Genomic DNA, 11,981 nt, shown 5'->3' on the forward strand with positions numbered 1-11,981 from the left:
AGTGAACCCAATGAAAAAGTATAACGACTCTTGTTAACTCACCTTTAGAAAGAAAATAAAAAAACTCATTCTTGATTTTAACTTTGTAAGAAACTCCAATGTGATGTATAACGGAAAGTAATTTTTTACTGTAATTAAATATTTTGATACGTGAGAATTTATTCATTTTATGGGGGAGCTCAGATGAAAGGAGCAAATAAATTTGCTAACCAACAAGCACAGAAGTGAACCCAATTAAAAATGAGCAATTTCAAACGGTAAAAATACTATTTTTTTGACAAACTTCACCTTAAAAAAAATAAAAACTAGTTATATATTTAATTGAACGTTCAAAATAATTATATTTGTACAAAAATATATATTTACTGATTATTATTTTGATTGGCAAAAGAGTGAATATAGTAAAAACAGTGTCATTTTCAAGAGTGTGCTGTTGAAACCCAAATAAAAACCCCACTCACATTTTATTTGTTTTACTTCTCCCCTGTTCTGCCCTTTTTTCTATCCTCTGTTTTTTTTCTTTTTTGCCACAAAGAACAGAGGAGAAATACTACTAAAACACACAGCTCTAACTGCTAGTATAAAAATTACTTCACTTCTCTCTGCTATAAATACCAAAGAGAAATGGGAGAATAGAGAATCTCAACACCTCTTTCTCTCTCCTCTCTCTTTCTCTCTCTCTGTCTACTTGCACAATGTTTCTTTTATAGATAGATCTTACATATACCAAAAAAAAATTATTTTGATTAATGGCAGAGGCAAGTGGGAACATTGAGGTATTTCCATGGCTGAAAACCCTACCAGTGGCACCAGAGTATCATCCAACCCTAGAAGAATTCCAAGATCCCATTGCCTACATTTTCAAGATCGAAAAGGAAGCTTCTAAGTATGGAATTTGCAAAATTGTACCTCCAGTACCTGCACCACCGAAAAAGACCGCTCTTGCTAACCTAAACCGGTCACTTTCAGCTCGGCCCGGTTCTAATGGCCCAACATTCACTACTAGGCAACAGCAGATCGGGTTTTGCCCAAGGAAGCACCGACCCGTTAAGAAACCCGTTTGGCAAAGCGGAGAAACCTATACGGTTCAGCAATTTCAGGCTAAAGCTAAAGCCTTTGAGAAGAATTACTTGAAAAGGAATTCCAAGAGAGCATTGACACCGCTTGAAGTTGAAACCCTTTATTGGAAGGCAACTGTGGATAAACCCTTTTCGGTGGAGTATGCAAATGACATGCCAGGTTCTGCATTTGCCCCAAAGAGGGCTTCTGCGGCAGCAGGGGGTATTGGGGAGGTGGGTACTCTGGCGGATACAGAGTGGAATATGAGAGGGGTGTCAAGGTCAAAAGGGTCTTTACTGAAGTTCATGAAAGAGGAGATCCCAGGGGTAACTTCCCCTATGGTGTATCTTGCCATGATGTTTAGTTGGTTTGCTTGGCATGTTGAGGATCATGACTTGCATAGCTTAAATTACCTGCATATGGGTGCTGGGAAGACTTGGTATGGTGTGCCCAGGGATGCAGCTGTGGCATTTGAGGAGGTGATCAGGGTCCAAGGTTATGCAGGAGAAACTAATCCTCTTGGTGAGTCTTATTGGCACTCCTAGTACATGAAACTATTGATATTTGCTCAAGTATTTGTCCTGTTTTCTGTTTCCTGTCATCTGTACCTTTAATGATGAGGAGCAGTATAAGTCATTACCCTTCTTTTGTTTAGTTGTTTTGCCAGCAGTGGATTATGCAAAATTGAACTAAATATGGGGGCCTCTTCTACTCCTGGCCAGTCTATGAAGCAACAGATTTGCTCAACTCTGTCTCTTTTTGCAGTTCACTGCAAAAGAATACAAAGCTCTGTTTAACAATGTCCAGGGATATAATTCTCTGTTAAGTCATACATGGTTATTCTTAAACAAGTACTTTATTCTGCAACAAGTTTGATCCCTTTGTTTCTTTTTGATGATTGACCTCAGTTAATGTTAGATTAATTCTAGTTATATATTCGTCACATTACATCTTTAACCAGTATACGCAGCGAGCTTGAACTCTATAGTTTTGTATTTTCTTTCAGTTACCTTTGCTACACTTGGGGAGAAGACCACAGTCATGTCACCTGAAGTACTGCTTAGTTCTGGTATTCCATGCTGCAGGTGAAATACTGGTGTTTGCAATTTCCGTTTTTGTGTTATTGGTGGTCTACAAATTAATAGTGTTGGCATTGTGATGACCTCTGGGGGTTTAATTGCTTCTTGTTTTGTATACATTGAGGATATTTTTTGTAAGCTTTTAAGCTGAATGGGTATAGGTTTCATGACAGAGAACTATAGTGGAATAAGAGAAAGGCAGATAATGTATTTTCTGCTGGAGAAGACACTTATATGGGAACCATTAGTTGCTGGTTTTTGGGGAAAAACTATCAATAGTATTTCAATTATGGAGTGGCTTATAGCTGTGTCATATGCGACGTATTGAGGATTGATTTCTAAGCCTCTAATTGTTTTCCCAGTAAACACTATTAGATGAACGTAGAGACATCATCTTTGTGGATGCATGATATATTTCTCTGGTTGCAAGACACCATTTCAAGTCCTGACTATCCTATTTGAATTCAGGCTGGTGCAAAATCCTGGAGAGTTTGTTGTTACCTTTCCACGAGCCTATCACTCAGGGTTTAGTCATGGTAAGACAGTTTATTTGTTAAATGTAATTTTGTATTGGATCTATTTGTTTCTATGTAGTTGTTGTGAAGGAAGATAGTGACCAGAAAATGACAATTGTTGGGCTTTGAACAATTTTAAAATTTAGGATTTAATTGCGGGGAGGCTTCTAATATTGCTACTCCTGAGTGGTTGAGAGTTGCAAAAGATGCTGCGATCCGTAGAGCATCAATTAATTGTCCACCAATGGTGTCACATTTCCAGTTGCTTTATGATCTAGCACTTTCACTGTGTTCAAGGTTTGTTTTCTTGCCATAGGTAAATTTGATTCTGTTATTGTTCTTGAATTATTGGAACCTTAAGGTAAATTATAATAGACTTCCTATAGACCTTTCCACAGGTTTCGCTTTGTAGCTCTAATTCTCTTATGGTTTATGATATCATGCTTATCTTCCTTATTTTGGTTTATTTGTGACGATTCTTTAACCCATTTATTATTGATGTAAAGATTAACGATTTGACTAATTAATATATTCCATTGTTTAATGAATTCCGTTAACATCTTTTTATAAAGAAATCATTTAAAATAAAAATGGTGGTCTGAATTGCAGGAATTATTTCAACAAACATGTTTTAACAACTTCAGAAATTGCACGGAAAAGCAGGTAAACAAGAAATGAAAGAAATAATAGAATATACCTAAAATGAAAAAGGCTTCCTACGGAATAAGAAAGGAAACACACTACAGAATACCCCAATTTCCATTCCAAATAAAAAATAGTAAGTTTTGGAAAGAGGCTTGACGAGGAAGGAGGATGAACAAAGAATTAGCGTTCGAACTTTCGAATTCCTATGACCAGAACTTGTGTTTTGGTAAAAGAAATATATGAAAATAATAGATGTTGGAAATTGAAGAAGAGAATAGTGCATAGCAAAAAGTACGACGACGGCCTTGCTCTTGAGCCAAATGAGGGTTTGGTTAAATCATCATGGGACAAACACACTTCTCCTCTCCTACGTTTCCAAGAGAGAGATAGAGAGCAAAAGGATGGGTGATTATGACAGTCATTTTCCTTGTTCTTTTTTTAATGGCAAAAACAACCATTACTTTGCCCGGCTTCAGTTGCCTTGGTTCGACTAAAATAAATATGGTGGTTTGAATTTGCAGAATTTTTTCTTTTAAAAAAAGATGTTTATAAAATTAATTAAACAAAAGAGTATATTAGTAAAGGGTAAATTAGGCAAACAATAGAATTTTCACATTAATGGTAAATGGATTAAAACAAAAACTACTACGCCTCAGTCCCAAAAAATTGTTACAAAGAAATATAAACAAGGAATGTACACGTAGATTGTAAACCGCAAGAGAAGTTAGTGTTACGAAGCGGAACTTGAGGGGATTTCTCTAAAGTTATCTCAAAGTAAAAAGAAAAAGCAGATTACTAGTATAAAAACATTCTATTTGTTAAGCCTTTTGGAAGGAGATAAAAGGAAAATGACTGGCATAGAAATTTTTCTATACAAGCCATTCCATTTTCTTCAATTTCACCTTAGCTTTTGTTTGATTACAGAAATTATAAGTATCTGTTTCGAATTTCTCGGTTGATTTTGGTCAAAGTACCCAAAATTGATCGACCAAATCAGGTACCGATCCCACACCCATGTTGTGTCGACACGGGTGTGGCACCGAAAGTGAAGAGTTTGAAAGTAATGGATCTCCCATTCTTTTGAAGTAGTTACCCTATGCCTGTTTACGACAATATTTAAGAATTATTTGACCTTCTAATGCGATCACCTTAAAAGATTAGGAATTTGTTGCTGTTTTGTAGTTTTAACAGTGACATTGTATCGCCATGGTTATTTTATGAAACCACATGTTTAATGTCCCTACCAATCTATGCAAGGAAATAAGACCCTTTTAGGGAAGCTGATCAATGCAGTTCTGTTCATATGCTGATACTTCTTTTCTGTTTTAGCGTATTATAAGGGGGTTTGGGAGTGTGGATGGACAATGGTTAATGATAGTTTCAGGTTTTGTGTAGAAATGACTGTGTCTTATTCTCAGTTTCTTTCTGAGGTTACCAGATTTAAGGGTGTTCTCCCACTCCTACTGCATTACATTTCTTCTTGCCATTGCTGCTGTTTCTTTCTGTAGCATAATCTCCTATAGTATGGAGAAAGAAACCATTAAAAGACTGGATCCTTCCAGATGATTTTCCTTTCTTGTCTTGCCCAAAAACTTTCTTTATTCTCATTGGAGAAAGACTCTCCCGCGGATGATTTCATCTTTGTCTATCCGGTTGCAAGGAATCTTAAATTGAACTGGATAAATAGTAAGTTTTGTACTCCTGCATCGAGAGGGTCACACCGACTGATTATATATCTTTGATTAAATCGCTGCTTCCTTGATTTTATGGTGATTTAAACCTATTGGATATGTTTAACAATCTCTTTAGAACATCATGTATGTTAGGTAATGGTCTCTTTGTTGGTTTCTTTATCATCTTTAATCTTCTAATGCAGAGTACCAAAGAACATTAGAATAGAACCAAGGAGTTCTCGCCTGAAGGACAAGAAAAAGAGTGAAGGAGATATGTTGGTCAAAGAACTATTTGTTGAGGATTTGAACTCTAACAATTATCTTCTTCACATTCTTGGAGAAGGATCACCTGTTGTACTTCTCCCTCAAAACTCTACAGGGATGTCTATTTGCTCTAATTTAGTAGCTGGATCCCAGTCAAAGGTAAATTCCAGGCTGTTCCCCAGTTTATCCAGTTCAGATCACGAGGTGAAAAGTAAAAAAGACTCTGCATATGATGATCTCAAGTTAGGCAGGAAACAGGAGATGAAACAATTTGCAGGCATCTCTTTGGAGAAAGGAAAGTACTCTTCTTGGCACAGTGGTAACAGACTGCCAGACTCTGGTAGAAAGGATGATGCCCAATCCTCTCCAGACACCGAAAGGGTGAACCTGGACACTGCAAGAGGAATGACTTACAAATGCGATACACTGTCAGAGCAAGGACTTTTTTCTTGTGCAACTTGTGGGATCCTATGTTATACGTGTGTGGCCATAATTCGACCAACAGAAGCAGCTGCTCATCATTTGATGTCATCTGATTATCGTAACTTCAATGACTGGACAGGAAGTGTAGGTGGCGTAACTGCTACTGGTAGGGACCCAAATGCTGCAGAATTAGATTCCAGTTCAGGTATCTTCTTCATGAAATGATCTGTCACAAATTATGCAATTTCTAATATTTTAAATCCTGTCTTTTTTTTTTACTCACATGTCTGGTTGACAGGACAAGTTATGGTTAAACTTTATGTTTTGATTGCAGGACGGTTTGTTAAAAGGGCTCCAGGTGGCTTGATTGATATCCCAGTAGAGTCATCTGATCGAATTCAGAAATTGAATAATGGAAGTGTAGAAGGGCTTTCAAGGACCAAAGCACGCAAAGAAACTTCTTCTCTTGGCCTGTTGGCTTTAGCTTATGCTAATTCGTCAGATTCTGATGAAGACGAGGTTGAAGAAGATATTCCTGTTGAAGCTTGTGAAAGCAGACATATGGATTCTGAGGATGAGGGTTTTCTCCGAGTTATTGATCCTTACGGAAACCACAGACAAAGAAGAACTGTATCTCAAGGTAGAAACTGTCAAAAATTTGACAATTCCATTCAGTTGGAGAATGAAAGTTACCCATCAGGGGAATCAAATACTTTGTTAGGTAGGTCAAGCCATCAACTAAGATCCTATCAAGTTGCTGCAAAGTGTATTTCCAATATAGGGGAAATACCACAAAACAATGCTGTTGCTCCATTTGATAATGCACATATTCAATTTACTTCAACATCTGATGAAGACTCTTTCAGAATACATGTATTCTGTCTCCAGCATGCTGTACAAGTAGAAGAACAGCTCCGTCAAATTGGTGGAGCACATATTTCTCTTCTTTGTCACCCAGGTGAGCTCTAGTTTGTTTCTGACTAAACAGCTTACTCTTGCTGCAACAAGCTTTTCCTTTCATAGGCTATTCAATGTTCGTCTAGGGAGAAAAATGGAGTTCTGGTCCCGGTTGCACCTGAGTATTTACTTTTAATATTCATCTGTTAAATGAGATAACTGATTTGTGTTCATATTTTTTCATCATGATTTTAAAGATGAAGTGTAACAGCTACTATTCTCTAGGAAAGAAAAGGTTACTGATAAGACTTCATTGGGTAGTTTTGAGAAATATAAAAGACTATGTAACTGAAAACATCCAAGTGGTTTATAAATGTACACTGACACCATGAAAGGTGAGATTGGAAGAAAAACAGCTTTTTATTTTTGTACTCATGTAGCTATAGTGTTGGTATCACCCTATTATTCTGATCTTGTGGTTCAATCACTTGGTATGATTCTTTTGCATATCCTTGACACATCTTGAAATATTGGCAGACTATCCCAAGCTAGAAGCTCAAGCTAAACAAGTGGCTGAAGAGTTGGGGAGTGATCATTTCTGGAGAGAGATTTCATTCCGCGAGGCCACTAAAGAAGATGAGGAAATGATACAATCAGCTTTGGAAATTGAAGAAGCCATACATGGCAATGGGGACTGGACTGTGAAATTAGACATCAACCTCTTCTACAGTGCCAATCTAAGCCGTTCTCCTCTCTATAGTAAACAGATGCCTTATAACTTCATTATATACAATGCATTTGGTCGTAATTCTCCAGATAATACCCCAGAAAAATCAGAGTATACTGGTAGAGGGTCAGGGAAGCAGAGGAGAGCAGTTGTTGCTGGGAAATGGTGTGGGAAAGTCTGGATGTCTAGTCAGGTTCATCCTCTGCTTGCTGAGAGGACTATTGATGAAGAACAAGAACAGAACAAAAGCATCTCAGCCCAGATTAAGACTGAGGTGAAGTCTGAGAGACCATGTGAAAGGACTCCGACTGGTAAAACTGTCGCTTCTACTTCCAAGACTGGAAAAAAGAGGAGTACAGCAGAAAGTAGGAATGCTTTGAATGCTCAATTAATAATAACAGATGATCACGATGATTCTTTACTTAGTAATGTCTTTCAGCAGCACCGGAAAACTAATCTTAGGAGTAAGAGGATTAAATATGAGACTCCTGAACCTCAAAAGGATGTTGATAAGAAGAAGATATTTGGCTCACTCATTGATGATGATCCAGATGGTGGGCCTAGCACTCGTCTGAGGAAAAGGATTCCAAAACCGAGCAAAGAGTCGCCCGCCAAGTTGGTGAAGGCCAAACCAGCTCCACCTAAGCAGCACGAAAGCAAGAAAGGAGAGAAAGGTCCCAAGGTCAAAATTCCTTCTGCAAATAGCAATGCAAAGAAAGAACCAGTAACGAAGGGTCCTAGAAGTAATACTGGTAAAAGGATGAGGGAAGAAGGAGAATATCATTGTGACTTGGAAGGGTGCAGTATGAGTTTTAGCTCAAAGCAGGAGCTTACATTGCATAAAAAGGATGTCTGTCCTGTCGAAGGGTGCAAGAAGAAGTTCTTCTCGCACAAGTATTTGGTACAGCATCGTCGAGTTCATATGGACGACCGTCCTCTGAAATGCCCTTGGAAGGGCTGCAAGATGACGTTTAAGTGGGCATGGGCTCGAACTGAACACATAAGAGTTCATACAGGTGAACGTCCTTATGCTTGTACTGAGACCGGCTGTGGTCAGACATTTCGTTTTGTGTCAGATTTCAGTCGTCACAAGAGGAAGACAGGTCACATTTCGAAGAAGGGAAGAAGTTGACTAAGGAAGCAAATTGTAATTTGACATGACTGATGGAACTGTTCAGTTAACAGACATAGGGGTAGGTGTAGGTTCAAGTCTCGTTTTGTAATTCTCTCTTGGTACCAGATAACTCTCCTCAGTCAAAGGTACCTCATTGGCCCCATTCATTGATTTGAAGTAGTTCAATTGCTTCAATCCTGTAAGAATTATTTCCAAAATCAAGGAATTTAACATTTGAAATTGAAATGTGGAAGTGGATTCTTCTGTTTTTTCCATTTTCTCTCTTGTTCAATTGCTGCAGGATTGGACTCTTGTTATACTCGTGTCAGATAGAGGGACTGAAAGTTCAAACATATTTAATGTAGTCCTAGCAACATCATTATACAATATTTACTTGAGGAACAGATCTAGACATGCTCATCTTCAACTAGTCTTAACACTATAGATCAAAGAATTCAGTCCTTTATTTTCTACATTTATATCTTTTTTTTTCAGAATGCTTTTGTCAAGCTTTCTTAGTATTTTGGCATGGTTTCTTCACTTCATTATTATTATTATTATTATTATTATTATGCTTTTCCTTTGAGTGTAGTGTTTATAGGAAACAACCTCTTTACCTCTCAAGGTAAGGGTAAGATTTATTACTCTTTTGGAATTACACCGGGTGTGTTGTGCACCAGATTAGCCATTCTACACTGAATTTATCTTCCACCAGCTATTGATAGCTTGCTAAAGACCATTGAGTTTGATTTTTGGGGATATTTAGTATTGTAGTCCACAACAAATATTATTTTATGACATTTTCTACTGGAGATCTGTTAAAAAGAACACAAAAGATCTATAAAAATAACACGAGATCTTCGTATAAATAATTATTTTATTTTTTTCAAATTATAAGTGCGTATAGGAGATCATATCCTCGATATTCTTGCAACTCATTGAGTAAATGTGATTTTTCAGCCACTACACAGTATGCATATGTATATATACATGTAACGTATATGTATATCTATAAAACAAATAACAATAGTCAATAGGAATATGCTATGTGCAAAAAATGCTTTTCTTACCAATTGCCTTTTTATAAAGTAGTTGAAGAATCTTTTTCCTGCCAGGTTTTTCAAATCGTGTGAAGAGTGCAATAAAACAACTTTGTGCTAGTACCAAATCTATTCTAAAATAAAAATGAGGATTAATTACAAGCCACCATAAAAAAAATTAAAAAATGAACAGGAAATTAAAGAAAACTGAGGGTTTTTTGTTGATTCTAAAATAAGTATTAAGAGCTTTTTCATATTCTATAATTTATAATCAAAATGAAGGCTTTGTCAATGAATAAATATTATCGAATGAAAATTAAAAGGCTTTGTCAAATTTAAAACAATTTTGGAAGGTTTCAGTACCACATTGTAATTTTAATTTGTTAGATTTATATTTGTTCATCGCATACTTTATAATTTGTACCAGAATTGTAAGTCATAACTTAAGTTGTAATTTCTCCAATATTGACATACTTGTATCTTTATTGTGTAATTAAAAATTATCATGATCATACAATATATACCTTTTCAAATTATATTTTCCAATTTCTTAGCAAAGCTTGTTTTTCAAGTTTACTCGAGCAATCAAATTCTTGGTATTAGGCAGCCTAAAAACAAATTTCATATGTAGCAGCAACATGTATTTTATATAATATAAAATTCAGGGACGATTGAGATTCCTCCGTTCTTAATTAAAGGTTTTGGATTTGAGTTTCTGAGAATGAAAATAATTTCTATTAAAAGCATCGTCTCCAAAAATAGGCAATGTGATGCAGTAAATCAAAATTTAGTATCCCGATGCATATATCGAACAAGAACCAAAATAAAGTCATTAGAAAACTAGAAAAATTTATCTATTTCTCCATCTAGCTAAATGATAAGCACTTCAATATTTGAGAGAGAACATTTTATGGTGAAAGAAATCTTGACAACTTAATTGATTAACCTATTAAAAGAAAGAGTATCACTTATTTGAAAGATAGAAATTTACCGATTGCAACTTGGTATTGCGTTAATATAATAAACTGTGTCCATTATTGAAAGTGATGTCTTAATTAGAAACAAGCTCGAATGGTGTAACTATTGTTCCGTTATCTTCAATAGGAATCTAGAAAAAATGATTTTTTTCATAAAGATGTAAAATGATTTACTATGTACTTCTTCTGTTCTATATTAATTGTCATATTTTCATTTCACACGTCTTATAAGAATTTATAAATAAGGAGTGTTTGCTTTACTAATTTATCCGTACCTCTTTTTAATGTAATAAATATTGTTACTTTAAAAAAATAAATTCATTTAAGGACAAAATGAAAAAAACTTAATTAATTCTATCTTAATTTTGTAAATTGCCAAGTATTTTATGGTCCAGATATTTTTGTAAATTCCATCTTGATTTTGTATATTGACAAGCAAGAAGGGAAAGGGGGACTATATTTTAAGGAAAACACTTTTATTTTATTTTATTCAAACACTATAAAAATACTTAAAAATTATTTTGGCTAAAAAATACTTTAAACAAGCCAATCTAAAAGGCTTCTAAAGAAGTACTCCCTCCATTCCATATCACTTGTCCACATTACTAAAATTATTTATCCCAAATTTCTTGGTAATTTACAAAATCAAGATATAATTAATTTTAAAAAAATTTCATTTTCCAATCAAAATAATTTTTTTGAACATGTAGATAGTATTGATCACCTGCATAAACACTAAACTTTCAAAAAATTTCTACCATTATTAATCTTGATATTGATGAATAAGACATATAAATAAAATGTATTAAAAAGAGTTAAAAGGTAAATTAATAAAAATAATTTTCTTATAAATAATTTTTTTTTAAAAAAAAAATAGGAAAGTAATATAAAACGGAGAAAGTATTACATAAAAGGTTGTAGTGAATTTTACTAAACACAAAACACTCATATTTTTTGCCTAACAAAAACATGGATAAGTGTAATAAATGTCCTAATTATCTTTAACATACATTTGTACAAAATTCATGCGAGTCCAATGATTACTCAGTTTGCTTTGACAAACTTTTGTAGACAATAAGTGTTCTTTTCTTAATAAGGGATTTGATGAAGTTCGCATTAAATTAACACCTTATTATACTTAATAAAATCGAATGACCTTTTATATATCATTTGTTGAATATAATAAATTCATTGTTTGATAAAATACATTGATAATTAATAATAAAGGATAAATCAGAATATAAATAATATTTTGATTTATTAAATTAGACAAATAAAAAAAGATATTTATTAATATTGAACAAAAAAAATTGGAAGAATTTTAAAACACCGACAAAATTAATTTTTAAATTCAAAACTCAACACTCTTTTCTTTATAAATAAATATATATATATAGACTCGAAATTTAAACTTTATAGATTCAAAATATTATAAAATTTTATTATCTAATCGAGTTACTAGAATTGAAATTTAATATTTATACCTGTATAGACTATAGTTGCTCTATGAATATAAAAAATCTTAATAGGGAATAATTTTAAAAAATGATTTGGACATAAATTATTTT

The 11,981-nt window shown here is 34.4% G+C and overlaps 1 protein-coding gene across 1 annotated transcript; it reads left to right on the plus strand.

Moving 5' to 3' along the window:
* The first annotated feature begins 498 nt into the window (after positions 1-498).
* On the plus strand, positions 499-8,800 carry LOC129894141 (lysine-specific demethylase REF6). The gene is made up of 7 exons (XM_055969682.1): positions 499-1,581; positions 2,066-2,144; positions 2,607-2,674; positions 2,800-2,950; positions 5,175-5,863; positions 5,993-6,616; positions 7,093-8,800. Exons 1-7 carry the CDS (start codon positions 750-752, stop codon positions 8,412-8,414), a joined length of 3,765 nt encoding a protein of 1,254 aa, XP_055825657.1. The 5' UTR covers positions 499-749; the 3' UTR covers positions 8,415-8,800.
* Positions 8,801-11,981: the final 3,181 nt, after the last annotated feature.

The sequence above is a fragment of the Solanum dulcamara genome, chromosome 7 (genome assembly GCF_947179165.1).
Source record: "Solanum dulcamara chromosome 7, daSolDulc1.2, whole genome shotgun sequence".
Taxonomy (NCBI): Eukaryota; Viridiplantae; Streptophyta; class Magnoliopsida; order Solanales; family Solanaceae; genus Solanum; species Solanum dulcamara.

Coding starts and splice junctions, on each gene's coding strand:
- LOC129894141 (XM_055969682.1), top strand. CDS start 750: ATGGCAGAGGCAAGTGGGAACATTGAGGTATTTCCATGGCTGAAAACC. Junction 1,582..2,065: donor AGGAGAAACTAATCCTCTTG/GTGAGTCTTATT, acceptor ATTTTCTTTCAG/TTACCTTTGCTACACTTGGG. Junction 5,864..5,992: donor AGAATTAGATTCCAGTTCAG/GTATCTTCTTCA, acceptor TTTTGATTGCAG/GACGGTTTGTTAAAAGGGCT.